The sequence below is a fragment of the Toxorhynchites rutilus genome, chromosome 1, assembly GCF_029784135.1.
Source record: "Toxorhynchites rutilus septentrionalis strain SRP chromosome 1, ASM2978413v1, whole genome shotgun sequence".
NCBI classification, from domain to species: Eukaryota; Metazoa; Arthropoda; class Insecta; order Diptera; family Culicidae; genus Toxorhynchites; species Toxorhynchites rutilus.
In genome coordinates, this window is record NC_073744.1 from 192,499,174 (window position 1) to 192,525,033 (window position 25,860).

The window sequence follows — 25,860 nt, forward strand, 5'->3', positions numbered from 1 at the left end:
CATTACACCCTTGCTTTTTTGCCGGGATTTTTTTTCTCCCTGACACTTAAATCGGGGCTTCTTAGAAGAAAAGCAGAGCGAGCGAGCGGAAAGTGTAAACTTCAACAGAAAGTGTAACGAATTAGGGCCCGATATTCTCTGGATTAATCCATAATTTGTTTAATGTTTGTTAATCGTTGGATTCCAAGCGGAAATTGCAATCACGTTTTCCCATCTCAAACTGAACACCATCGGCTGACCGTCATCCGAAGCTCGGAGAGCGTTTTTCAGTCGAAAAATACCTTCGGAAACACGGGCCTTTTTGCATGGGGAATGGTGACACTCTCGGGGACAAGATGATTGGACACATTTAGTCGGGAAAAAGAACCAGGTAAACCGTCCGACAAGCGGGAAGTAATTTTAAAAAAATTTTCCCAGCAATCTCTTCGTTTCCTCGTGAGGAAAAGGATGGAAATTTATTGCAGAAAATGTCCACGTGATGGGCACCACATTCCACACTGCTCACAGCTTGCTACCGGCATGAAATTCGCTCGAGTGGGTTGAACTTGAGCAAAAAGTGGTTCCATTTGAAAACGGATCGAATACGGGTAAGAAAAACTGCAAATAATGTGAATTCTGCTACTCAAGAGTTTCTCGTTTATTTGTCAATTTGAGAGCCGAAAGATTTTGGATCAATTCAAGTGTCGAACAGAGTTCCAGAATCAACTCCAGAGAGTCGTTGAAAGTAACCCTGTAATGCCAGGAGAAATAGCTCCACTCGTAGTGCAATAGCATCGCACTTCATTTGAAGCCCAACGGGAACTGAATTCCGGTGCTTGTTAGCTTTATGATCTTCCCTCTCTGAAGACATTCTTCATCATTGCCGAGGTCATCGTCATCAACGCCAACATATGTGTGTGCTCTGCCCTGCTGCCGGGAGTATAGAAAAGCGAAGTGAAGTGAAACTTTCAACCTTCGGAAAAAAAACCTCACAGCACTCGGTCTGAGGCGCATAACAAGCAACAGCCTGCGCGATCTTGACATATTTTCCGGTGTGCTTTCCGAAGCACTTTTCGTCCTCCAACTGAAATAAACAAGTTCAAGTATGACAACTGTGCGGCAGTGCATAGTGTATGCGCGGAAGTCATTCGCCGGAAGTGGGAACGCAACCATGCAAAACTTTGAAAGAAACTTGCGCAAAAGTATGACGACTATGGCTATAAAGCGCGACATTGTTGCGACGAGTTGGGCTTTCTTTTGCGTGGGCGGCTGGGGAAGATCCAAAAATAGTACTCGAAGCTCGGAACTATCGGGCCAATGATTGAGAAACTTTGCTTTCTGCATCTCCATGGTGGTTCGATGGAGGGAGAGGGGGAGTCGGCACGTGGCAGGCACAAGTGCATAATGAGTTTTTCGAATTACCACCGACTCCAACTTTCGGTGAGTGGAGAGAGAGTTAAAACTATTTCTCACCAAGGAAATCACTTTACAGAGTCGATTCTGGCGATTGCAACGGTCATGTGAATGAGATGATGGAATGATGACGCCATAGAAACGAAGCTGAACTTTTCAAAAATTTCAATTACAGCTCGCTGCGATGGAAAAAAATTGAAAAAGCGAGGACATTCGCTACAAAATTTCACAGAATAATAAGCGTTTCCATGATTTGGTTGAGTAATATGGGGACGCATGGTACTCAATAAAATTAACCCTGTGTACTCCAACGACGATTCCGTTCCGTTCGTTTTTTTAAATTTATAACACGTAATATGTTTAAAATGTTAACTTCCACAATATCTTTTTTGATGGAAAAACCTCATATTTGAAGTTCTACACCAAAAAAATGCATATAAATAACTAGAGCCTGAAAAGTAATTTCATCCTTTACTGTACCTGAATTTTCTTTGATTTCTTAAAAATTTACTTGCAAACCTCTCGACAGAGAGAAATTCGGAGTCGAGATCCCTGGTTTCAGATGCGGTTTCATAATAAAATTTACATAATGTTAAGAAAAAAAAAATATTAATTTGTGCCAAAGACTTCCATTCTGACTGAAGTTTTCATAATCAGAATCCTCAACTGAGACTCCAGATTTGAAGAAAAATGTTTTCGATTCCATATTTCCATTTCTCACAATTCAGTTTTATTTTTCATAGTTATTTTCCTGATTCTGGATTTCAAATTCAATATTACTTTCCAGATTCATATTTAGATCTTACTATCTACCATGTATGATATACGATTTGTAGATTTTTTTAAATTTTTATTTTATTTATTTTTTGATTTTTTTATTTTTAGATTATTTGAATGCTTTTTTTTAGTTTTTTTAATATATTTCTGTTTCATTTTATTCTCTAATCTTTCCATTTTACGATTTCTCTAGTTGACAATTTTTATCGAAAAAACGAATAAACGAACTAGCGAGTAAAATAATAAACGAATAAACGAATAAAAGAATAAATGAATAAATGCATACACGAATAAAATAAATTATGTTCTCTTTAATCTTAGAATTCTTAAATTTTAATTTTCAATTTTTAATATTTTAACTTTAATTTTCAAATTATTTTAGATTTTTAATCTTCTTTGTTTATTTCCTGAATTTAGTCAGATTTTTTTTTGTTTTTCTCAAAGCTTCCGATTTTGTCAGATTTTTTGTCTTCTTGAATTTTATAATTTTGAAATTTACAAAATATATCGAATTTTCAATATTTGGAACTGGTGAGATTTTCATGATTCCCTAAATATCAACTTTCTAAATTCTCCAAATCCATGAAATTAAAAAAAAAATTGGATATATTAAATTTCCGAAAAATTTTAAAATCGTTAAATTTGGATTTAAAAAAAAATCAAAGCTTCCTCAATTTCAAAGATTTTTCAGAATTGATGGAATTTGTTGATTTTTTTAAATTTTGTTGTTTTTTTCTATTTCTTATTTCTTAAATATTCTTAATTTTAAAATTTTCTTTTTTTCTGTCTGTCCACTTTCTATTATTTTCGTATTTTAGCTGAGATTATGATTTTTTGATTTCTTTTCTCTTATTTAAAAACATAATATTAATCTAAATAAAACCAGAGAAAATAAAGACATAAAAAAGGGAAAACATAAAAACATAAACATAAAAAAGAATACTTTTAAGTTAATTTTTTTTAACTTTTAACTTTCACAATTTATCGATTTTCTCTGATTTTTCGATTTTGCTATTTTTTGATCATATCTATTTTTTTCCGATTTACTTATTCACTTCATTTTGATTTTTAGATTTTTGGTTCTTCACTAATTTTGAGATTTTCTTTTCTGGTTTTCTTTATTATTGGTCATCTCACTTCTTTTTTTTATCTTTTTCTGATTCTCTAAATTTCTCATATTTACAATTTCATTCGTTTTTTTTTAATTTTTGTAATTGTTTTAATATGTTCTGTTTCTTTTATATTCTCATATTTTCGCCGAGTTTTTGATTTATTTTGTTTTCCGTTTCTCTCAGTTTTTCGGTATTTCTTTGATTTTCTCTAATTTTATCTGGTTTTCTTAACGAATAAATGAATACACGAATAGAATAAATTATTTTCTTTTTAATTTTAGAATTCTTAATTTTTAGTTTTCCAATTTTTAATATTTTAACATTCTGTTATTTCAATTTTCAAATTTTCCTCAATATTTTAATCTCGTTTGTTTATTTTCTGAATTCCAGATTTAGTCAGAACTTTTTTTTTTTGTTTTTTTTCAAATCTTCCGATTTTGTCATATTTTTTGATTTCTTGAATTTCCTAATTTTCAAATTTACAAAATACAGGTCGGACTCGATTATATACAGTTTAAAATTTTTTTTTTATTTTTCAAATATGACTTATTTTAAGAAAAAATGTTACCCTTCAATGTTAAGGTGAAATTTAGGTGGCTTTTATATGTACAGTGGGGTAAAAATTGTGATTTTTAAAGATTTTGCTTGAATTTTTTCCAGGAATTGTTTTTATCGATATTGCAGCGAAATTAAGATAGATAGAAGTTGGGTGTAACAGAACAAATTGTAGAGCGATTAGAAAGCTTTTATTTAATTGATAGAAACAATCAAGGTCAATATGAATTATTAGGATAAAATTAATAATAATGCATTAAAAATTATTAACTTCGAAGTTTTTCGCTTCTAAAATGTTATTTAAATCCACTAATTAAGATGTTTCACAATTATATCCTGTACTAAATCTTCTCATCTTTCAAATTAAAGCTACAGTATCGCCTTTTGTAGCGTATTTTTTAATGTAAAGCCAGTTTGAGGCAACAGAGTCCGAAGCAAAAAAAAATCTATAACTCTGTCATTGTTGAAATTCGAACATATGTGTAGAAGGATTTTTTTCGTCAAATATTATCCTCTATCATCTCCTGAATGAATTTGGATTTTTTATATGAGGAAGGTATTTCATGACTTTGAGGGGTTGAATCAAAAATTAATTTCTTCTTTTATAATTAAAAAAATATTTTTGTTTGACTCGATTATGTATAGGATTCGATTATATACAGTGAAAATAAATCCAAAACTGTATAAAATCGAGTCCGCGCTGTATACTGAATTTTCAAAATTTGGAACTGGTAAGATTTTCATTATTCCCTAAATTTTTGAATTTCTGAATTTTCTAAATCCATTATTTTTTTTTTAATTGGATGTTTTGAAATCTCGAAAATTTTTAGAATCGTCAAATTTCAATATTAAAAAAATCAAAGTTTCCTCAATTTCGGAGATTTTTCAGAGTTGCTGAAGCTTGCTGATTTTTTTAAGTTTTCCGTTTTTTTTCTTTTTTTATATTGCAGGTCGGACTCGATTATATATAATCGCAATTTCACTTTCAACGTTAATTTTCGAATCCAATACATAATCGAATCACAAAAAAGTTATTTTACTATTAATGTTTAACATTCATACATTAATGAAAAAATTGTTTTCTTGATATTCGATTATGTATAGGATTTGAAAATAATTGTTCAAAAAAATGGTCGACTATATTATAATCGAGTCCGACCTGTATTTAAATATTCAGAATTTTTAAATTTTCTTTTCTTCTGTCTGCCGACTTTCTATTATTTTCAGATTGAGCTGATACAATGATTTTTTGGTTAATTTTCTCTTCTATTTGGCAAATAAGAATGTCGGATAAAAAGAAAGAAATCGGAGAGAATCAAAAGGAAACCAGAGAAAATGAAGAAATCGTAGAACATAAAAAAGTAAAAAAAAATACAGAAAAGCAGAGAAAATCAGAAATCCACAAACAAATTTGTAGATTTCTGCTTTTCTCTCATTTTTCTTTTTTTTAAATTTATGTTTCACAATTTTTCCATTTTCTCTGTTTTTTCGATTTTCTTTTTTTATGATTATATCTTTTTTTTATTTACTTATTAACTTTATTTTGATTTTGCGATTTTCAGTTCTCCACTAACTTTGTGATTTTTTTCTGGTTTTTCTTATTATTTTTTTAATATTAGTCATCTCACTTCTTTTTTTTTATATTTATTTCTGATTCTCTAAATTTCTCATATTTTTCAATTTTATTTGTTTTTTTTTAAATTTTTGTAATTGTTTTAATTATTACTGTTTTTTTATATTCTCTGATTTTCGCCGATTTTCTGATTTATTTTATTTTATCTCAGTTTTTCAGCTTTTCAATATTTCTCTGATTTTCTTCAATTTTATCTGATTTTCTTATCTTCTGTCTTTTTCACATTTTCCGATTTTCTTATTATTGCAATTTCTCAATTTCAATTTCTTTTTAATTTTTGAGTTCTGAGCTCTTAGCTCTGAGTTCAAAATATGATTTACGATTTATAATCTATGATTTATCATTTACTGTTACGATCAACGGTTTGCATTGTACGATTTGCAATTTATGAATTACGATTTACGATATACGATTCACGTTTTGTGGTATACTATCTACGATATACTATTAACGAATAAAGGAAAAAACAAATGAACGAAGAATCGAAAAAACAAATATGCGAATAAACGAAAAAACGAATAAAAAAATTGTAAAATGAAAAATCATAAATCGAACAATTCGTAGATTGAAAAAAGCACAAAAATTGGGAAAATCATTTATTTGGGAAAATATTAATTCAAAACATATGTGAATTAAAAAACAAAAACGTGAATGCAAAAAACAAATGTACATTGAAAGCAATCACAAATTGAAAAAAAAATTAAAACAAAATCGTAAATCTAAAAAAAACGAATTGGAACAATTCTAAAAATTCGTAGATTGAAAAAAAAAACACATATATTGTGATAAACAGTAAATTGAAAAAAATATTAATTGGTAACTGATAAATAAATAAATAAAATGGTAAATTGAAAGAATATTAATTGGAAAATAATATTCGAAAATGGGTAAATTAGAGCTAAAAATCGTCATAAAAAATGGAAAACAATCCTAAATTAAAAACAAAATATTTGCGATGCGATTTCAAGCTACGTAAATCAAATCTTTAGAAAATCACTAATTGAGATAAATTTTAAATCGAAAGAAACTTGAATTGAAAAGAAATCGTTAACTAAAAAACAATGGTTAGGAAAGTTTTGACTTCAATTGAATGAAATTGTAGACTGCAAAAAAACAGTGAATTTAATGCAATCATTGACTGAAAAAAATTACAAAATAAAAAAAAAATCGTAATCAAAAACCATAAATGGAAAACAAAATAAATTGAAAAAAAAAACGGAAATATTTGTAAGTAAAAAATGTTTCGAAAAGATAAAACAAGAAAAATATCATGAACAAAAAAAAACAAATTATATAAAATAGAACACATCAAAGAACGGTTAATTGAAAAAAATACTCAAGAAATTTTCAAATAATTAATAACTCGTTAAATTCTAATAATCAAAAACATTTACAAATCGTAGATAAAAAAAAAGCAAATTAAAAAAAAGGCCAATTTGACATTATTATTGTAAATTGCAAAAATTTGAAATCCCTAATTCTCAACTTGAAATTAAACAAAAAAAATACAAAATGAGAAAAATGTATTGTAAAAACCGTTATTTACAAAAAACTATAATCGAAAAAATTGCATGAACAATTGAATAAGGAAATGAAAATATTAAAAGAATCAAATAACATTATTTTGAATTTTAGTGCACCTGTGGCCGATCCATGCCAGGGCTCAGGTTCGATTCTCGTTCTGGCCGGTGAATTTCTCGTCAGAAAAAATGTAGAAACGGTAAATTGCAAAAACTATACATCGTATCGTATTGAATCGTATTAAATAAATTAATCGTAAATAGTAAAAATGTTAATTTAAAAAAAATTTCAATTATAAAAAAATATAAATTGAAAAAATCGCAAATTACGGAAATGGTAAATCAAAAAATAAATAAATAAATAAATTGAAAAAAAATCATTGATTGCAAAAAAAAGGAAGTTTAAAAAATCGTAGATCAATAAAAACAATCACAAATAGTAGAAAATGGTGAAATTTAAAAACAAACGAAAAAATCCTCAATCGAATAAAATTCTAAATCGTTAATCAGAAACTATAAATGGAAAAAAATAAATCAAAAGAAACGGACATTTAAATTTAAATCCATAAAAAATTTTGTAAAAAATAATATTCATCGAAAAAAAAAACAAAAAATTGAAAAAATCGCTGATTGCAATGGGAAGTAAAAAAAATTGGAAAAAAATAAATTGCAATAAATAGTTAATTGAAAAAATTGCAGATAAAAAAATCACATATATGTAGTAACAAATGGTAAATTTATAAAACAATCGAAAAAAAAATCTTCAATTTAAATAAATTCTTAATTGAAAAACATCGTAAATTGAATACAAACACTAGAGTAGAGAAAAATCAAGAACTAAGAAAAAACCAAATTGTACAAAATCGTAAATAACAAAGAACGGTTAATAGGGAAAAAACATCACTCAAAAAATCTCCGAAATAGAAAAAATCGCCGATTGTATAAAAATCGAAAGTTTAAATAATTGCAAACAATCGTAAATTTCAAATGCTAGTTGAAAAACTAACAGAGAGTTACAAGAAGTTGTCTTTAAAAAAAACCTGATTTTAAAAAGTCGAAGTTTACCATAAAATAAAAATTGGAAAAAAGAAAATAGAAAAAAAACAGTCATAAATTGTCTGAGAAGTTGTAAACTGTGAATGGAAATAAATTTAAACGCTAAAAATGATGAACTGAAAAAGAAAATAAATTGTAAAAAAATCAACAGACAAAAATCGCAAATTAAAAAAAAAATCAATCAAAAATTTTAATTATGATGAATTAGTGCTAAGAAACTAAATCGCAAATGGATTGAAAAATAGTTTATTGAAGAAAAGGTTTATTGAGAGAAGTTGCAAATATCGTAAATTGCAAAAAAAAAGAATCTGATTTAAATAAATTCAATAAATTTAAAATAATTAAAAATCGCTAATTAAAAAAACCGAATGTAAAAGAAAAAATGTCAATTTGACAAAATAAGAAAAAAAACGCAAACAATGCAAAAAAAATTAATTCGAGAAATTTGAAAATTGTCAATTGCCAGAATTCAATTGTCAATTGTAAATCAAAAAATCGGTTTCAATACATAATACGTAAAAGACAAAAATTGAATAGAATACGTAAATTGAAACAAAAAATAATTTGCGAGCAACATTAGCTATAACAAAACGGTAACTCGATCAATTGTAAATCGAAAAAAAAACGTAATTTGTAAAATAACGGAGATTGAACCAAATTCGATTTCGAAAAACAATTGATAATCAAAAAGCGAATTGATAAAAAACATAGTAAATCGCCAGCAAAAAATATATTCTAAAATTCAGCATAAGATGGTAAACTGAATTTTAACTTTGAAAAAAGAAAAAAGAAATCTCAAATGAAAAAAAAAAACGCAAATTGACAAACATAGTATAATGTAAAAAAGGAAATTTGGCGAAAAAAATACTAATTAAAAAACCTAAATTGAAAACTTTCAAAATCACAAATAACTGCATCTTGAAAGAAACGATAAATCGAAGATTGCAATAAAAAATACAAGACATAAACCGTAAATATTCCAGGGTATCGTGCATTGCGTAAAAAAGGTAGAATCATGGATCGTAAATTGAAAAATGGAAACTAAACTAAATTGTAAAAAAATTAACAGACAAAAATCGCAAATTGAAAAAAAAGTTAGTTGAAAAAAAAAATACAATCAACAATTTTGATTATAATGAAAATTAGTGCTAAAAACTAAATGGCAAATAATCGTGGATTGAAAAACAGTTTATTAAAGAATATGTTAATTGAGAGAAATTGTGAGTTGCAAATATCGTAAATTGCAAAAACAAGAATCTTACTTAAATAAATTCAATAAATTTAAATTAATTGAAATTCGCTAACTTAAAAAAACCCGAATTTCAAAAAAATTATGTCAATTTGACAAAATAAGAAAAAACAAAAGCAAACAATTCAAAAACAATTCAATTCGAGAAATTTGAAAGTTTTCAATTGCCAGATAATTGTAAATCAAAAAATTTACTGCAATACATAATACGTAAAAGACAAAAATTGAATAGAATATGTACAAACGTAAATCGTATAAGAGAACATAACAAATATTACAAAAATTCAAAAGTTGCAAGAAATATAAATATAAATACGAAAAAAATTGCAACTAGCAACAAAATACTAAATTGTGAAATCGTAAATTGAAAAAAAAAACTCAAATTGAATAAAAAATGTTAATTTCATGATCGGTAACTCGATTAATTGTAAATCGAGAAAACCGTTATTTGTAAAATAACGTAAATTGAACCAAATTCAATTTCGAAAAACAATTGAAAAAAAATTTATCAAAACCCGAATTGATGAAAAATCATAGTAAATCGCCAGAAAAAAATATGTTTCAAAAATTAGCAAAAGATGATAAACTGAATTTCAACTTTAAAAAAAGAAACAAGAAATCTCAATTGAAAAAAAAAACGCAAATTGACAAAAATGGTATAATGCAAAAAAGGTAATTTGGCGAAAAAAAAACTAATTAATAAATTTTAAATCAGAAAAAAAACCTAAATTGAAAACTTTCAAAATAACAAAAAATTGCAACTTGAAAGCATCGTAATTCGATAGAATCGGAGATTGTAATAAAAAAAATACAAGAAATAAACCATAAATATTCCAGGATATCGTGTATTGCGTGAAAAAGGTAGAATCATGGATCGTCAATTTAAAAAATAGAAACTTAAATTGAAAAAAAACGCGTGTTTAAAAAAAATAAAATTCAAAAAAAAAAAATAAACACAAAAATTGTTGAAAAAACTTTAGTAGAAACGAATGATAAATTGAAGAAAAAAAGATAAACTTCAAATAAAAATTGTAGACTGCAAAAAATCGCAAATTGCAAAAAATCATAACTTCGAAAAAACTATAAAACACAAAAGTTGTTAATTGAAAAAACCACATATTGTTTGATTGGGGAAAAACGTCATTTGAGAATAATGTAAATTGATGCGAATCATAAATTGAAAAAAAATCAATTGCGAAAAAAGCGTTAATTTTAACATATTTTTTAAAAATTACAAAAAATGCAACAAAGCGTGAAGTGCAGCAGATCGTGAATTGAAAAAAGTAAAAAAAAATTATAAATTCAAAAAATTGCAAATTGCAAAAAAAAATAATACCAAGGAAGTCGTAAGTTGCAACAAATCGGATATTGAGAATTTCGTTGAAATTCTCTTTTCTCAGTGATTTCCACCAATTTGATCAATGTAAAAGCTCTTAAGTTAAGTTTTTAAAGCCACGACAATTCTATAGATTATAACACAGTTATTTCACGTACTTTTGAAGCCATCGTCAAATTGTGTCGGTTGTCGGGTGGGTTGTGATAACAGTCTTCTCGATTCGTTGATTTAACTGTTTTGATAGTTAATGTTTAATATTATGCGTTTATTTCCAAGCTGATACAAGTCTTTCTGGGTTACTTTCTCAGCTGCCTCCCACAGTCTGCCAAAGTAAACAGGCATATTTAAATAAATTAATTTTTTAGAAATTGAATCATTAGAGATCCAAGGAGTGGACATAGTTTCCATGAATTTCGTTGGAAACAGTTCAGACTAAGATTATCACCTAAAATAGAAGGAAGCCACACTTTCTTTCATGCTGATTGATTCCTCATTTCATCAGAAAACAAATATCATCAGATAAGTAAAAAAGCTCTCACTCACCCGCCAGAAACAGATCCTGCAGCGCCTGCACCGACTGACACAGCAGGGCCCAACCCTCGGCCTGGCTGATCCTCTTGAGGGCCACCACATCCGCTAGCGTCACGAAGCTCAGGTTGTAGCTGCTGGCACTCCGCCCGCTTCCCCCTCTGCTTCCACCCCCTCTCTCAAGGGTTCCCCCTCTGCTACTGACTCCTCCTCCAGGGATTGATGGGGGAACAGCAATGTTCGGGTTCATTTGCTGCGGCGGATTGTTAACATTGGTCTGAAGATGGGGAGGGTAATGCTGCTGATGATGACGCTGATGTTGCTGGTGTTGTTGTTGATGATGGTAGTGATGATGTTTACTACTACTATTGCTATTACTATTACTAGCGCAGTCTTGTTGATTATTCTGTTGATGCGGTTGCGATTGCGATTGCGATTGCTGGTGCTGATGTTGGTAAGCTCCGACTGTGCCTACGATCGCAGTGATCGCCGTGGCCGCGGAGGACCCTGAATTGGTGCTTCGTGGCGAGTCCCGATCGTCGCCACCATTGGAGGAACCTCCGGAATTGATGTTAATGTTGTTGTTGTTGTTGTTGAAATGTTCAGTTGCAAGTTGGTGCAGCTGTTGCTGTTTCCGCTGCTGCTGCTGGACACGACTGGTGGCCAGCTCTAGGAATTCGCTGCGCAGTGCCTCGATCTGCTTGGTCTGCTGGTCGTGCTTGCAATTATTGTCACTGATCGGAATACTGCTAATATTGTTATACTTATACTGAAGATAAGGCCCCCGCGGTAAAGTGTTTGTCGTATAGGCACCGTAATTGGGTCTTGGCCCGGCCTTCAGCTGCTGCTGCTGTTGTTGTTGTTGTTGTTGTTGGTTCGAATGACCGCCGCCCTGGTACACGACTGGTCTCTGCTGCTGGTGGTGTTCTGGGAAGTGAGTTTGATTGTGGCTCGTCTTCAGTCTGTTTGGGGCATCTGCCGCGCCTGTCTCTGTCGCTGGTACTGTTGATAGTGAAGATGACGTTCCGTGCGGGGGTGGAACTCTGATTTTGAGACTCGCACCGGCACCCGGCGGATGGGTAGATGAATGAAACGGATAATGCTGATGCTGATGCTGCTGCTGGTAATGGTGGTGTTGATGGAGCTTCTGATGGCCACCGGCCGATGGTCTTGGCAGTGTGGCAGCATGTGTTTCTGATGACAGCGTTGAGGACGACGTGTGATACATTCTGCAAAAGAGAATCAGATGGGGAAGTGAAACGAATTAGTCGTTAATTAATCATTATCACAAACGCCACAGTCGTATTCGTTGTATAACGTTTCGAGCTTTGGAATTTGTTACATTTGATTTTTTATTTGCTCCTATTCAATATTAAAGCTTTTTAAAAGTTGAGATATGTAATTTTTTAACAACTAACTTTTTAAATTTTTGAAATTCAAAATATTCATCTATTTCATTTTCTAAATTTTAAATTTGAGGCTCTGGATTTTTTTTTATTTTTTATTTCGAATGTTCAAGCTTTACACGAGATCTTCGATTTTTCGAGCGATTTTACAAGATTTACAATTTTTAATCTTTGGTATTTTGAATTTTTCAATTTCGAGCTTCTGAATGTTTGACCTTTTGAATTTTTGACATTTTAAATTATTCGAGCTTCTAAATTTTTGACCTCCTTCCAAATTTTTTTTTGACGTAGGACTACGTCAAACCGGAAGATATAGGGGGTGAAATGAAAATCTAGGCACTGAACAAGTAGGAAAAAATGCAAGATTTGGAACGCTTATAACTCGAGCATTTCTCAATAGATCGCAAAGGTTTTTGCATCAATTGATAGGAAATATATCTACGTATCTATCATAACGAATAACATTTCATTTTTCTTGAGATAAATAATTGAATAATTGTGGAATATCAAGCATTGTCAAAATGCACTATGTGCCCATTTTTGATTGGTCCATTTTGTGCTCCTCAAATCGTACCGACCAAAACGGGCAACCAGAGCAGCAGCGAAATAGAATGAAGCACGATTGGAAAGGAAAAAGAAAAAATGAACGAAACATTGGTCGCAGTCTCACACATGCGTAATTCTCGAGCCAGCCAGTCAGCTTAAAAATCCCCGCTCCGCTGCCGTAACGATCATTCTCATTCAAACCGTACACCACATCGGTTCGCATCACAACACATCAACAAACCAACCCAAGCAGCCATGTCTGGACATGGTAAAGGAGGAAAAGTGTAGGGAAAGGCAAAATCCCGCTCGAACCGTGTTGATATGGAGTTCCCCGCAAGGGTAGCTAGGCCGAGCGCGTTAGTACCAGTGCACCAGTCCACCTAGCCGGCGTTATATAGTTTCGGCCGCCGAAGTGATCGAGTTGGCTGGTAAAGCAGCTTGCGACGATAAGAAAAACCGCATTCAAAACAGAACACATCAAGACAACAGGCAGTTGCAGCGAGTGGCGAGTGGCAAACGCAATCGCAAAACGGCATCAGGTAGCAAAAGAAAAAAGTTTGTTCTTTATACAAACTGCTTTGGTGGCAAATCCAGAACAAGGCGGCATCGAGGGCGTTCGAAATGTTTTTTTTTTCAAAACCACGAGTACTGAGTTTTCTAAATCGGAACCATTCCATAAAACAAGGCGCTTTTCAGGGCCATTAAACCTTCCAAAAAAGAGTTTAGGAAATACAGTTCAATGCTTTCTAAAACAATATCCAAAATAATAATAAAACACAAATTGATTTTTTCATAATTTGTTTGCCAGGATATGATGAGTATGTGAATTTGGCAGTTGTTCTGAGCTTATTGATTTTCACCAATTCTTAAATTGCTTCTAGATTGAAAGTACAGTAATTTACACTTATCTCGACATTTAGCTAATTGGTCGGACCAGTAATGCGACATATTTAGTTGGACATTTTTGTAAACATAGAGTTCGGGGTCCAAATTATGACCCCACATTGAAGGTCGACACTGTACCACTGTCATCGCAAATGTTCAATTACAGGTTAAAATTACCTCCAATCCGATACTGAGTGGTGGTAATGCGACGTGCCATTGAATGTAATTTACTGTAAAATATGTCACAAGCTGGATGGGAAGAAATTTTCCAACTGTGAAAGCTGTGGCGAGTGGCAAATGCAATCGCTAAACAGCAAGGTTTAGCCGAACAAGATGGGGATATCGAGTGATAACAAAACAATAAACTCTTTAGATTGAAGATACATTCTTTGTGTGGACACCGACTGGACAACATCGTTGCTGGACGAGCTGGACGGCGAGGGATCGAGTGCCTTTCTCAAGGCAAGAGGGCGGAGGTGGTAGCGCTGGAGTAGATTAATAGAGTAGAGTAGAGTTTTCAAAGGGCCTTTCTCAAGGCTAGAGACGAATGAACTGCAAAAGTTTAAAGTCTCTATAATTCAAGACCTTCCTTCCCTTGAAGATAATTTTGTGATCCTGAAAAGGACCCTTTTTAGCCTGCATGTGAATCCAACGAGCGAACAAATCGTAATGAATGTATTTTTTTGCCATCGCTCCCTTTTAACGCTCATTCGTTCGTCTCGTTGGACTCGCCCCTCTGGCTGAGTCTGCCGATTTGTCTCTATCCTGTGAGTGTGTACCGCTAGAATATAAAACACGCGGAACCCAAAAAAATATCTTATTTTCTTTCAAACCGTAAACCCGTGTGGTTGTACGGCATCGGCATCGTGGACGTAACAAAGGAGAACAAGTTAAGGGAAAGGCAAAGTCTCACTCGAACCGTGCAGGTCTCCAGTTCCCTGTTGGTCGCATTCACTGATTGCTCCGCAAGGGTAACTAGGCCAAACGGATTGGTGCCGGAGCACCAGTATACCTAACAGCGATTATAGAGTTTCGGCCGTCGGAGTGCTCGAGTTGGCTTGCAAAGCTGCTCACGACAATCAGAAAACCCGCATCAAGAACAGAGCAGCTTCGGTTCGGCTCTCATCAAGGCAACAATTAGTTTCAGTGAGTGGCAAAGTGTTTCTCCGGCACGTCGCATCAAATGTAATTTACTGAACAACATGTCACAAGCTGGATGGGAAGAAATTTTCCAACTGTGAAAGCTGTGGCGAGTGGCAAACGCAATAGCTAAACAGGAAGGTTTAACCGAACAAGATGGAAATATCGAGTGATAACAAAAACACAACACCAAAGGTTCTTTTCAGAACCATCAACATATTCATGAAGAGTAAACAGTAAACTAATCCATTTTTAAGGTAGATAGGTAGGTATTCACGTAGGAGAAGAAAATAAAACAATATATTTAAAATATATATTTAACAAAAGCTGTCCCCTTTGTATAGTCCTACGTCACTCCGGTTATGTCCCCGACATTACCCACCCGTCTTTTTAATTTTGAGCTTCTTAGTCTTCTGAGTTTTCGATTTTTCGATCGTTGGAGATTTAAGCTTTGAACTTCTGAATTTTCTAGCTTCTGAATTCTTGAGCGTTCAAATTTGTTACTTTTAAAATTTCGTGGTTTCTAAATTATTGAGGTTGTTTTTGGTTCCTAAATTACCGTTCTGAATCATATTTCGGACAGTATCATATTTCGGACACTTTGTAATAATATCTTGAAATACTTAATGCCCTGATGATATAACTGTTAAATTAATATCACAATTGATTCTTTAGATTATCCCCTTGGATTCACTATCATTTTATATTAGATTTACTTTTAAATTATAGCATAGCAGGCAAAAATCTAACAGCACTAAAGGGTGTGTCACATCAAATTGCATCACGGAAAAAACGCTGTAGAAATTTACTTTTTAGCAATTATATCTTCAGCTTTCGCTTATAATCAGATGAGAGTGTATAGATCACGTTGGCCATGCTTCACTGTCAATTTTTCGTAAATTTGGAAAAATGTCGTCGAACGAAAAAGAGCGTCGTGAATTAATCCTGTGCACTCATTTCGAGAACCCGAAGTTGTCACATCGGGACATCGGTAAGATGCTGGGAATCGTCCAATCCACGGTCAGCAGAGTACTAAAACGATACTTCGAGAACCTAACCATCGACCGGAAGGTGAAGAACGGCAAAAATGGATGCTCCATCAGTGAAAAAGATCACAAGCGCGTAGTTAAGCAGTTTAGACGTGATCCGAGAAGTTCCGAGAAGTTCGGTCCGGGATGTCGCCAATAAGCTGAATTTGTCAAGTTCATTCGTCCAGCGGACCAAGCAGCGGGAGAGCCTGCGTACATACAAGGTTCAGAAGGCTTCTAACCGCGACGAAAGGCAAAACCTGGTGGTGAAGACGCGAGCCCGGAAGCTGTACACCGAAATGCTGACGAAGCCGCATTGCCTGGTAATGGACGACGAAACCTACGTCAAAGCGGACTTTCGTCAGCTGCCGGGCCTGTTGTTCTTCTCCGCAGAGGACAAATTCAGCGTTCCGGAGCAGATTCGCAAGCAGAAACTATCCAAGTTTGCCAAAAAGTACATGGTGTGGCAAGCGATCTGCTCTTGCGGAAAGCGGAGCGCTCCCTTCGTGATGACCGGCACGGTAAACGGGCAGGTTTACCTTAAGGAGTGCCTACAGAAGCGCTTACTACCACTATTGAAGCAGCACGAGGGCCCGACCATCTTCTGGCCGGATCTCGCTTCGTGCCACTATTCAAAGGACGTGTTGGAGTGGTACGAAGCCAACGGGGTCACCTTCGTGCCAAAGGAAATGAACCCGCCCAACGCGCCGGAGCTTCGCCCAATAGAGAAATATTGGGCGGTTATGAAGCAGGCCCTCCGGAAGAACCCAAAAGTTGTCAAATCGGAGGCGGACTTCAAGAGAAAATGGATTTCTGTTAAAAAAAAAACTACAACCTGACGTTGTACAGAACCTTATGGACGGGGTAAAGAGGAAGGTGCGAGTATACGGGCTTGGGCTCGAAGTATGAATAAAAAGAAAATGCCAAAAGTTGTTTAATAGTTTTTATTTTACTGTCTAAAATTTTCAAAAGGATCGGTCTACTGGGCGAATTTCTACAGCGTTTTTTCCGTGATGCAATTTGATGTGACACACCCTTTACTCATTATTGTTTGTTTTTGACGTTCGTTTAGCGTGAGCAGGTAGAATAAAACCGTTTATTAATAGTTCAATTTCTCTCGTGTTTCATCCCTTGATTATAAAACATAATGAAGTGTATTGTAATTTTTCTTCAAAAAATTATTATATAAAATGTCCGAAATTTGATTCGAATGTTTTTCCTACGAGTCATATTTCGGACAATTAAAATTGGTGATACTACAATGTGTGTTTTCAGTTGAAGACGCTTCGGATGCCTTTCGAGCAGGATCATCTATCCGTAGCCAGAATCCAAAATCCTCAGGAAATCCTTAGAATCAGTGTTGGCCAATATGCAAAACGGATGTGGGCGGATGGAAGCGGATGGATGAGAGTGCATTTGAGATATATAAATATATACTAGTAATATTGTAATTAATAGTAATAGAATATATTTTTTGAGGGACGAAGGAAGCAGATGAAAATCAAAACAGGCTCTATTGCGGTTAAGAGAGGACCCCGATCAGGAAAGTCGAAAAAATCGAGTTTTTATTTTTGCATTTTTGGGAAGCTTATGTTCTCAGAAATTTTGTCCGAAAACGGTTTTTCGATATTCGATTTCGTTGGAATGTTACAGTCAAAAGTATGAGATCAGCTTAAGGGATATAGTATTGTTGTACGAATTTTTGTTCGCGTTTTTCTCGAAATCATGGTTTTTCAGCTGATGGTATCGATATCTCAGGTATTAATCGACAGATTTAGCCATTTTGGATTTTTTTCGAATTTTCAAAAACCCCTATGTAACGCTTTAAGTGTTGTCCTGAAGTTTCAAAATATTCTTAGGAATTCGTTCTGCGACACTCCATTGCTTCAGAGCCGATACCACCATCAAGGTACCGATGATTCGTTCATTCAAAAAATGAAAAAAAAAAACATCTTCAAATATACCTAGAACAATAACCAAAATATCCGAACACTTCATTTTTCTCATGTTTGATTTATTGCATTAGAAATTGTACAAAACTGCAAGTTGAGTTTAAAATCACAAGAAACATTTATGCAAACAGAGTGTCCGAAATTTGAATTCACTCTGTCCGAAATTTGATTTTTTCCATAAATAGTGTCCGAAATTTGATTCATATCCGCTTCAATTGAAAAACATTGTTATTCGATAATTGTTTATATGTTTTTAATCAAATAGGCACCAAAGTAGAAAGCTTAAAAGCTTATCGAACTAATTTAGTAAAAATTTTAATCAAATAGTACTTGTACATAAAGTTTAGATCTGTTTTCAGCATCAAATGCCTTAAGCGTCCGAAATATGATTCAGAAAGGTATAAATTAAATTATAATAAATTTAGACCTTTAGAATTTTTGACTTTTTATTATTTTTAAGCTTTTTATTTTTGCACTCTTGAATTTTTGAAGTTCCGCATTTTCTTGCTTTTTGAGCTAAATTGTTGAGCTACTAAATTTTTAAAATATTAAATTTTGTAGCTTTTGAATAACTGAACTTTTAGTTTTTTTTCGTTTCTATAGTTTTGAGCCTGTAAATTAATTAAAACCTTTTGAATTTTTCGCACGTTTGATTTTTTTTTTGATTTTTAATTCATTAGCATTAGCTTAGATTTTTGATTCATTAGCATTAGCTGAATTATCTAGCTTTGAAGTTTTAGAGTCTAACCATTTTTAAGATCTACACTGTTTCAAATTAGCTCAAATTTTGGGTTTTAAAATTTTTAATATCTCTAATTTTTGGAATTTGAAATTTTTGAACCTCTGATTTTTTTTTAGATTTTCAGTTTTGAATTTAAAGCGTTGGCCTTTTAAGTTTTGAACTTTCAAATTCCGGACTGTTCAATTTTTTAGATTGTAATTTTTTAAGCTTTAAAACAGCTTTTGAGGTTTAGAGCATTGAAATTAAATTTGACTTAAAAAATAACTGAACTTTTAGTTTTTTTCGTTTCTATATTTTTGAGCCCGTAATATTTATAACCTTTTGAATTTTTTGAACGTTTGATTTTTTTGGCTTTTGAACTCATTAGCTTCTGAATTTTCTAGCTTTGAAATTTTCGAGTTTTTCCATTTTTAAGATCTACCGTTTTTCAAATTTTTAGCTCAATTTTGGGGTTTTAAAATACTGAATATCTGTAATTTTTGGAATTTAAAATTTTTGAGCCTCTGAATTTGTTTAGATTTTCAGTTTCAAAGCGTTGGTTTTTTTGACCTTTTAAGTTTTGAACTTTCAAATTCCGAGCTGTTCAATTTTTAGGTTCTAATTTTTTAAAGTTTCAAAACTGCTTTTGAGGTTTAGAGCTTTGAAGTTAAATTTGTATTTTACTGAATTTTTTGGGTTCCGATATATTATCAGCATTAATCACATTTAAGTGAACTTTCTGTGAAAATACTAAGAAAGATCACTAAAAAATCATTCATTTGCTGGTAATAGGTCGAAAATCGGTCCAGTGATTAAAGAGAAGTTTTCGGAAAAAGGTATATTCTTCAAAATTAACAACAATAAAAATTTCCAAATCAACTTTATTCAGGCTGGAGCACTTGCCTAGAATTGTTCGAAAAGGAACAAATACACGATGTTTGAGCAAAATAAGAGCAAAAGTTTCGTTTGGGAGATCGATTTGACATGGAATGGCTGTTGAATAATGAATGTTTGACCGTCTGTATGTTCTGTATAGATGCGGTAATTACAGAACCGATCGATGTGAAAAAAAGCTACAAAAGGGTTCTCAAGCACAGCTAGCATTACTGTGGCATCAGAATAGAACATTCCAAAAAAATAGAGCATAAATTTAAAATTGCAGAAAAATCGTAATTGAAGAAATTGTAAAAAAAATGCCAGAACCGGAAATTGAATACCGTAAAAAATCGTAAAATTTAAATAAAAAAAATTAAAATTGAAAAAGCAAAGATCTTAAGCAGACGCTTTAAAAAATACATATAAATGCAAGAAAATCGTAAAGCGTAAATCGAAAATTTCAAAAAAATATAAATTCAAGATTGCAAAAAATATTCAATATAAGGGGAAATTGCCAAAAATCGCAGAAGGTTGCAAAAAATCGTGGTGAGAAAATTGCAAAAAAATGGAAATAGAAATAGCAAAAATAGCTGAAAATTTGCAAAAGTTATAAATTCAGAATTGCACAAAAAATCGTAAATTATTTTTTTTAAGCAATAATAAAAAAAAAATGGCAAAACATCGTAAATCAGAATTTTTGAATTCATTAGCTTCTGAATTCTCTAGCTTCGAAATCTTATAGATTTACCATTTTTGAGATCTAGAGTTTTTCAAATTTTCAGCTCAATTTTTGGGTTTTAAAATTTTTGAACCTCTGAGTTTTTTTAAATTCTCAGTTCTAAAGTGTTGGTTTGGTTTGTTGGTTTGTTTTTTTGGAAGTTTTGAACTTTCAAATTCCGAGCTGTTCAATTTTTTAGGTTCTAATTTTTTAAGCCTCAAAACAGCTTCTGAGGTTTAGAGCTTTGAAAATAAAGGGCCTGGCCGGGTAAGGGAGTAAAAAGTGCCCCCAAACCAAATCACTAGCTGTATGACAAATATTGTAAAGGATATTAAATAAGAAATTTTGGCGGTTTATTTGAACCCCTATGTGGTTCGACGTAGGATCTATAGCGAAATCCTTTACAATATTTGCCATACAGCTAGTGATTTGGTTTGGGGGCACTTTTTATTCCCTTACCTAACCACTCTTTGGAAATATAAAAAAAATATTTTTTGATACCGCGCAACACTGAAAAAAATCTGAAAAAAATCACACATATCTAGAAAAGCCGTAGAAACACATTAAAATATGAATTAGAGTAGTACTGAATCTCTAAATCCAAAAAAAAAAATTCAAAATTTCAATATTTTTTTAGTAATAAAATTTTTGATGAAATTTTTTTTTTGATAATATTTTTTGATACAACATAGTAAGATACACATTCAGTATTTTTGTCAAATTTTTATCTCCGATCTTTTGAGAATGGCGTGAATTAATCGAAAACGTACGTTTTTCACTATAGATCCTACGTCAAACCACATAGGGGTTCTTTGGGTTCTCAATTATTGAAGTTTTTTTCTATGTTTTTTGATTTCTAAATTATTGTCCTACTGGAATTTGAAGCTTTTTTTTCAGTTTCTATATTTTTGAGCCTATAAATAAGCTTTTGATTTTTTGTAGTTTATTTTAGCTTTTGAATTCTTTAGCTTCTAAATTTGCTACCTGACGAATTCCATGCCAACTCGATTGGCCGTTGGCAGCACCATCTCAGATAGCAGTGGAACGTTGTGGGTGTAAAGACGAGGGTCATTTAAGCAACTTTGCATATTTGAAATATTCGAAAAATAACTAAACAACATTTTAGAAAAAGCCAAAATTTTTTTCTTGAATTTTTATAAAAAAATATAACTTAACGACTATGATACCTACAAAAATCATGTCAAAGGATGAAATGTAGGAAATTGTTTAAATTTTTATGAAATAATACCAACAATTTTTTGGAAAAAAATCGCTGAAAAAAAAGTTATTTTAACAATCAAAATTCAGTTTTCTCAAAAACTTTTTTTTAATTCCCATAAATATATATATATGAAAAGCCCATAATATTTCCAACAAATCGTCCATACATCGGAAGATGGGCACTTTTACAGGGAAAAAGTTTTTCTAACAACAACTTTTTTTATATTTTCTTTGAAAAAAGTTAAACTAATCCTAATTTTGTTTAATAATTTGTTAAATGTCAAGATAGCGATACAGTGTATTCGACAAAGTTTTAGATCTTAGTAAAATGTGAACTTTCGTCGAAGACGTCAACTTTCTAATCTGTTATAGTTTTTGGAATTTAAGTCATTTTTGTATGAAGACTCCTGAAAAAAATAATGTTTTGCTCGTAACATTTTTGTGTGTAAATTCTCACGTTTGACATGTTCTTGACCTGTTTCCAAATAGAGAAATGCTAGCAGAGCATGTAAATTTACCATATTTTATACATATAAATGTTACGAATGAAACATTAATAGTATTTTTTCAAAAAAAAAAATGTTGTTCAAAAAAAAAATTTCCGCGTAAATATGCCCATCGTCCGAAGTGTGGAAAAACTGTTGGAAATTCTAAGCGCTATTTATATCTATTTTTTTCAGAATTTTAAAAGCATATGTTTTCGAGAAAAATGAATTTCAATTTTCAAAATATTTTTTTAAATGAAATTTTTTTCCAAAAAAATCTTTCATAATTTTTGATGAAAACCTAGGTAATTTCCTACATTTCATCCTCTGACCATCTTTTTGTAGATGTTATAGATTTTAAATCAAGATTTTTCGAATAAAAGTTGGATCAACCAAAATTTAAAAAAAATTACAAAAAATATCGGGCCTACAAAATTTTAGTCAAGGAATGGAATGCAGGAAATTATTTTGGTTTTCATTAAAAATTATCAAAAATTTTTTTGGAAAAAAATTTAAATGAAAAAAAAATATTTTGAAAATTAAAATTCATTTTTCTCGAAAACATATGCTTTTAAAATTCTGAAAGAAATAGATACAGATAGCCCTTAAACTTTTTCAACAAGTTTTCCATACATCGAACGATGGGCACATTTACATGGAAAAAGCTTTTCGAACAACAACTTTTTCATGTTTTTCTTTGAAAAAATGCTATTAATTTTCAATTCGTAACATTTTTTTTTGTATAAATTATTGCATTTTAAATGCTCTACTAACTTTTCTCTGTTTAGAAACATGTCAAGAACATGTCAAACGTGAGAATTTACACAGAAAATTGTTACGAGCAAAACATTTTTTTTCAGGAGTCTTCATACAAAAAATGACATATGTTCCAAAAAACTATAAAAGATAGAAAGTTGATGTCTTCGACAAAAGTTTATTTTTTAACAAGATCTAAAACTTTGTCAAATACACTATACTGCTATCTTGACTTTAAACAAAATTAGGATAAGTTGTATTTTTTTCAAAGAAAACATGAAAAAGTTGTTGTTCGAAAAACTTTTTCCCTGTAGAAGTGCCCATCTTCCGATGTATTTCGAGAAAAATGAATTTTAATTTTTAATATAACTTATTTGTCAGCGAAATTTTATTCCAAAATTTTTTTGGTAATTTATTGTGAAAATTTAAACAATTTCCTACATTTCATTCTTTGACAAGAATTCTGTAGGTACAGTTTTTAAGTTATACATTTTTGTAAACAATTAAGAAAAAAAAAATTGGCTTCTTCCAAAAAGTAGTCTAATTGATTTTCGAATATTTCAAGTATGCAAATTTGCTTAAATGACCCATGTCTTTACACCCACAACGTTTCACTACTATCTGAGATGGTGCTTCCAACTCCTCCGACGAGTTGGCATGAAATTCGTCACCTCTGAAATTTTACAGTCTTACTATTTTTGAGATCTTGAGTTTTCGAAACTTTAAGCTGAATTGTCGGTTTTTGAAAATTTTTTAATATCTATAATTTCTGGAGTTTAGAATTTTTAAGACTCCTAATTTTGAATGAATTTTTCATTTTTGAGCGTTGAATTTTTGACCTAAAATGTTTTTGAACCTCCAAAGTTTCGAGCATCCAAATTCAGTTTCGGAAGTTTTAATTTTTTAAGCTTTAAAGATTCGCAAGTTTCGCCGAGCCTTTGAATTTTTTATGTTGATCTATTTTCTTTTTAAATTGTGACCTTTTTTAATTTCTGATCTTTTATACTGAGCTTTTGAAATATGGAGCTTTTAACTTTTTAATTATAATTTTGTTCTGAGGTTTCAAATGTTGAGCTTGTAAATCCTTGAGTTTTTGAATTTTTAAGCTCCGATTTTTTGGGGTTTCAAAATCATGATTTTTTTATAAATATTGGGCTTTTAAATGTTGAGCCTTCGATTGTTTTGAGCTTTTTTTTTTGAAAAATTAGATCAAAAATAAAAATTAGATATAAATTTCAAGAGCTCAATAATTCAATACCTCAAAAATTACTGGAAAACTCGAAACCTAAAAATTCGGTTTCCAGTTTTCCGTACTTTTTAAATGTTGAGCTTTTTTATTCATGATCTTTGAAACATAGCTTTTAAATTTTGGAGCTCTCTATTTTTTTTATTTTGTTTTGAGGTTTCAAATGTGTGAGTTGCTGAGTTTTTTTTTTAATTTAGAGGCCACGAATGTTTACAATTTTGTGCTTTAATTTATATTGAGCTTTCGAATTTTTGAGGTTTTAAATTCTTGAGAATGTTAGTTTTAGAGCTTTTTTCCATTTAAATTTTTAGCTTTCAAATTTTGAGCTGTTGAATTTCAAAGCTTCTAATTTGAGATTTTGTTTTTTTTCAATTGCCTCTAAATTAAAAAAAAAATTTATTTTTCAATTTTCGTCTTTTTTTAATTTGGACTGGACCGCCTGTGCGAAATTCATTTGTACACTAATAAGGAAGGCGCATCTCTGGAGAGTGAAATGAATCCCCTGTAATTGACTTTCTTGCTCAGAGCGAATGCCGGTTCCACTGATTACGTATTTCAACTACCCTAACCTAACAATATCGGGTCCCCGAAGAACTAGCGAACAAAACCATAAAACGCTTACAAGTGGTCTCAGTGGGAATGCAACACAGACGCTTCGCCGATTCCGTAACCAGCGGAAAATTGCACCAATCAATGCGACCAACCGTTGCTACAGAAGAATGGTTAATTTTCCGTCTTGAAATTTTCAATTTAGTTTTATCGTGGCTCAGCAAGTGCAAACGAGTGGCTTAATTACTACAGCCTTAATTAAGAGGACACTAATGAAGTTCTCCCAATGTGAGCTCAGGTCCCACAGAAACACAACAGGGGACAATGTTAATCGTCGCTAATAATCGCCCATAAAAATTATCATGATTAAGCTAATCTCGCGTTCCGGCTTTTTTGTTCTGTATTTGTGTTCTACATTGTTGGATTATCTGCATGTGTAGCGAACATATAGTTACACAAACCCACGGAACGGATCCGAATCGATTGGGGCCGCATTTCCTGCTGGAAATGGCTTCATTAAAAAGCTATTTTCAATCGCGCCATGGGCGCGCATCCCATTGCAAATGTACGTGATATCGGGCTAATCCATCGACACAATCAATACTCAATTTTTTTTTTGAAAAAAACAACACTCCAACACAAAATGCATCGATCGAGTGTGGGAGTATGGCCGTCCGGAGCTTTTGCAACGCTACCCACTTGTGAATCCTGGCCGTGTTCGTTCATTCACCGAGTTCTCTCTTTCGACGCAGCAAATCTCGTTACGGAGGATTGATGGGACCAGAAATTGGCTTCCGATGCGTACGAACGTGGGGATTAGCTCGTCAGGAAATGGGTTTGTTTTTAAGCCTCCGAGAATACAAATAGACAGACCCTTCGTCCAAAATCTATGCATCGAGTGCTGGGTAATGTGCAATTTCCGCCTATCTAAAACATGGCAGAGTTTTTAAAACCGATGTGAATTATTGTTCAATTAAGAACTGAAAAAAGTGCACAAATGGTGGCGATTGTCAGACAATTTCCGAATCCGTGATGACAAACGCACAGTGTCGCAGTCTGGTGGTGACATTCGTGCTTGTGAATCACATTAAATTGCTATCAAATTGTCAGGTCCAAAATGTAGTTTTAAATTGTTAAAATTAAAAAAAAAAGATGATATTCTATTATTTTAAA

General features: G+C 32.0%; 1 protein-coding gene across 3 annotated transcripts in view; it reads right to left on the bottom strand.

Annotated features, from left to right (window-relative positions):
• Window positions 1-25,860, bottom strand: part of LOC129762698 (uncharacterized) — a 363,476-nt gene that overhangs the window by 132,861 nt on the left and 204,755 nt on the right. For all 3 annotated transcript variants that reach the window (XM_055761201.1, XM_055761200.1, XM_055761199.1), the window contains one exon: window positions 11,174-12,387. In XM_055761201.1, the coding sequence (XP_055617176.1) occupies window positions 11,174-12,386 (1,213 nt within the window). In that variant the 5' untranslated portion in view covers window position 12,387. The remainder of the gene's footprint in view (window positions 1-11,173; window positions 12,388-25,860) is intronic.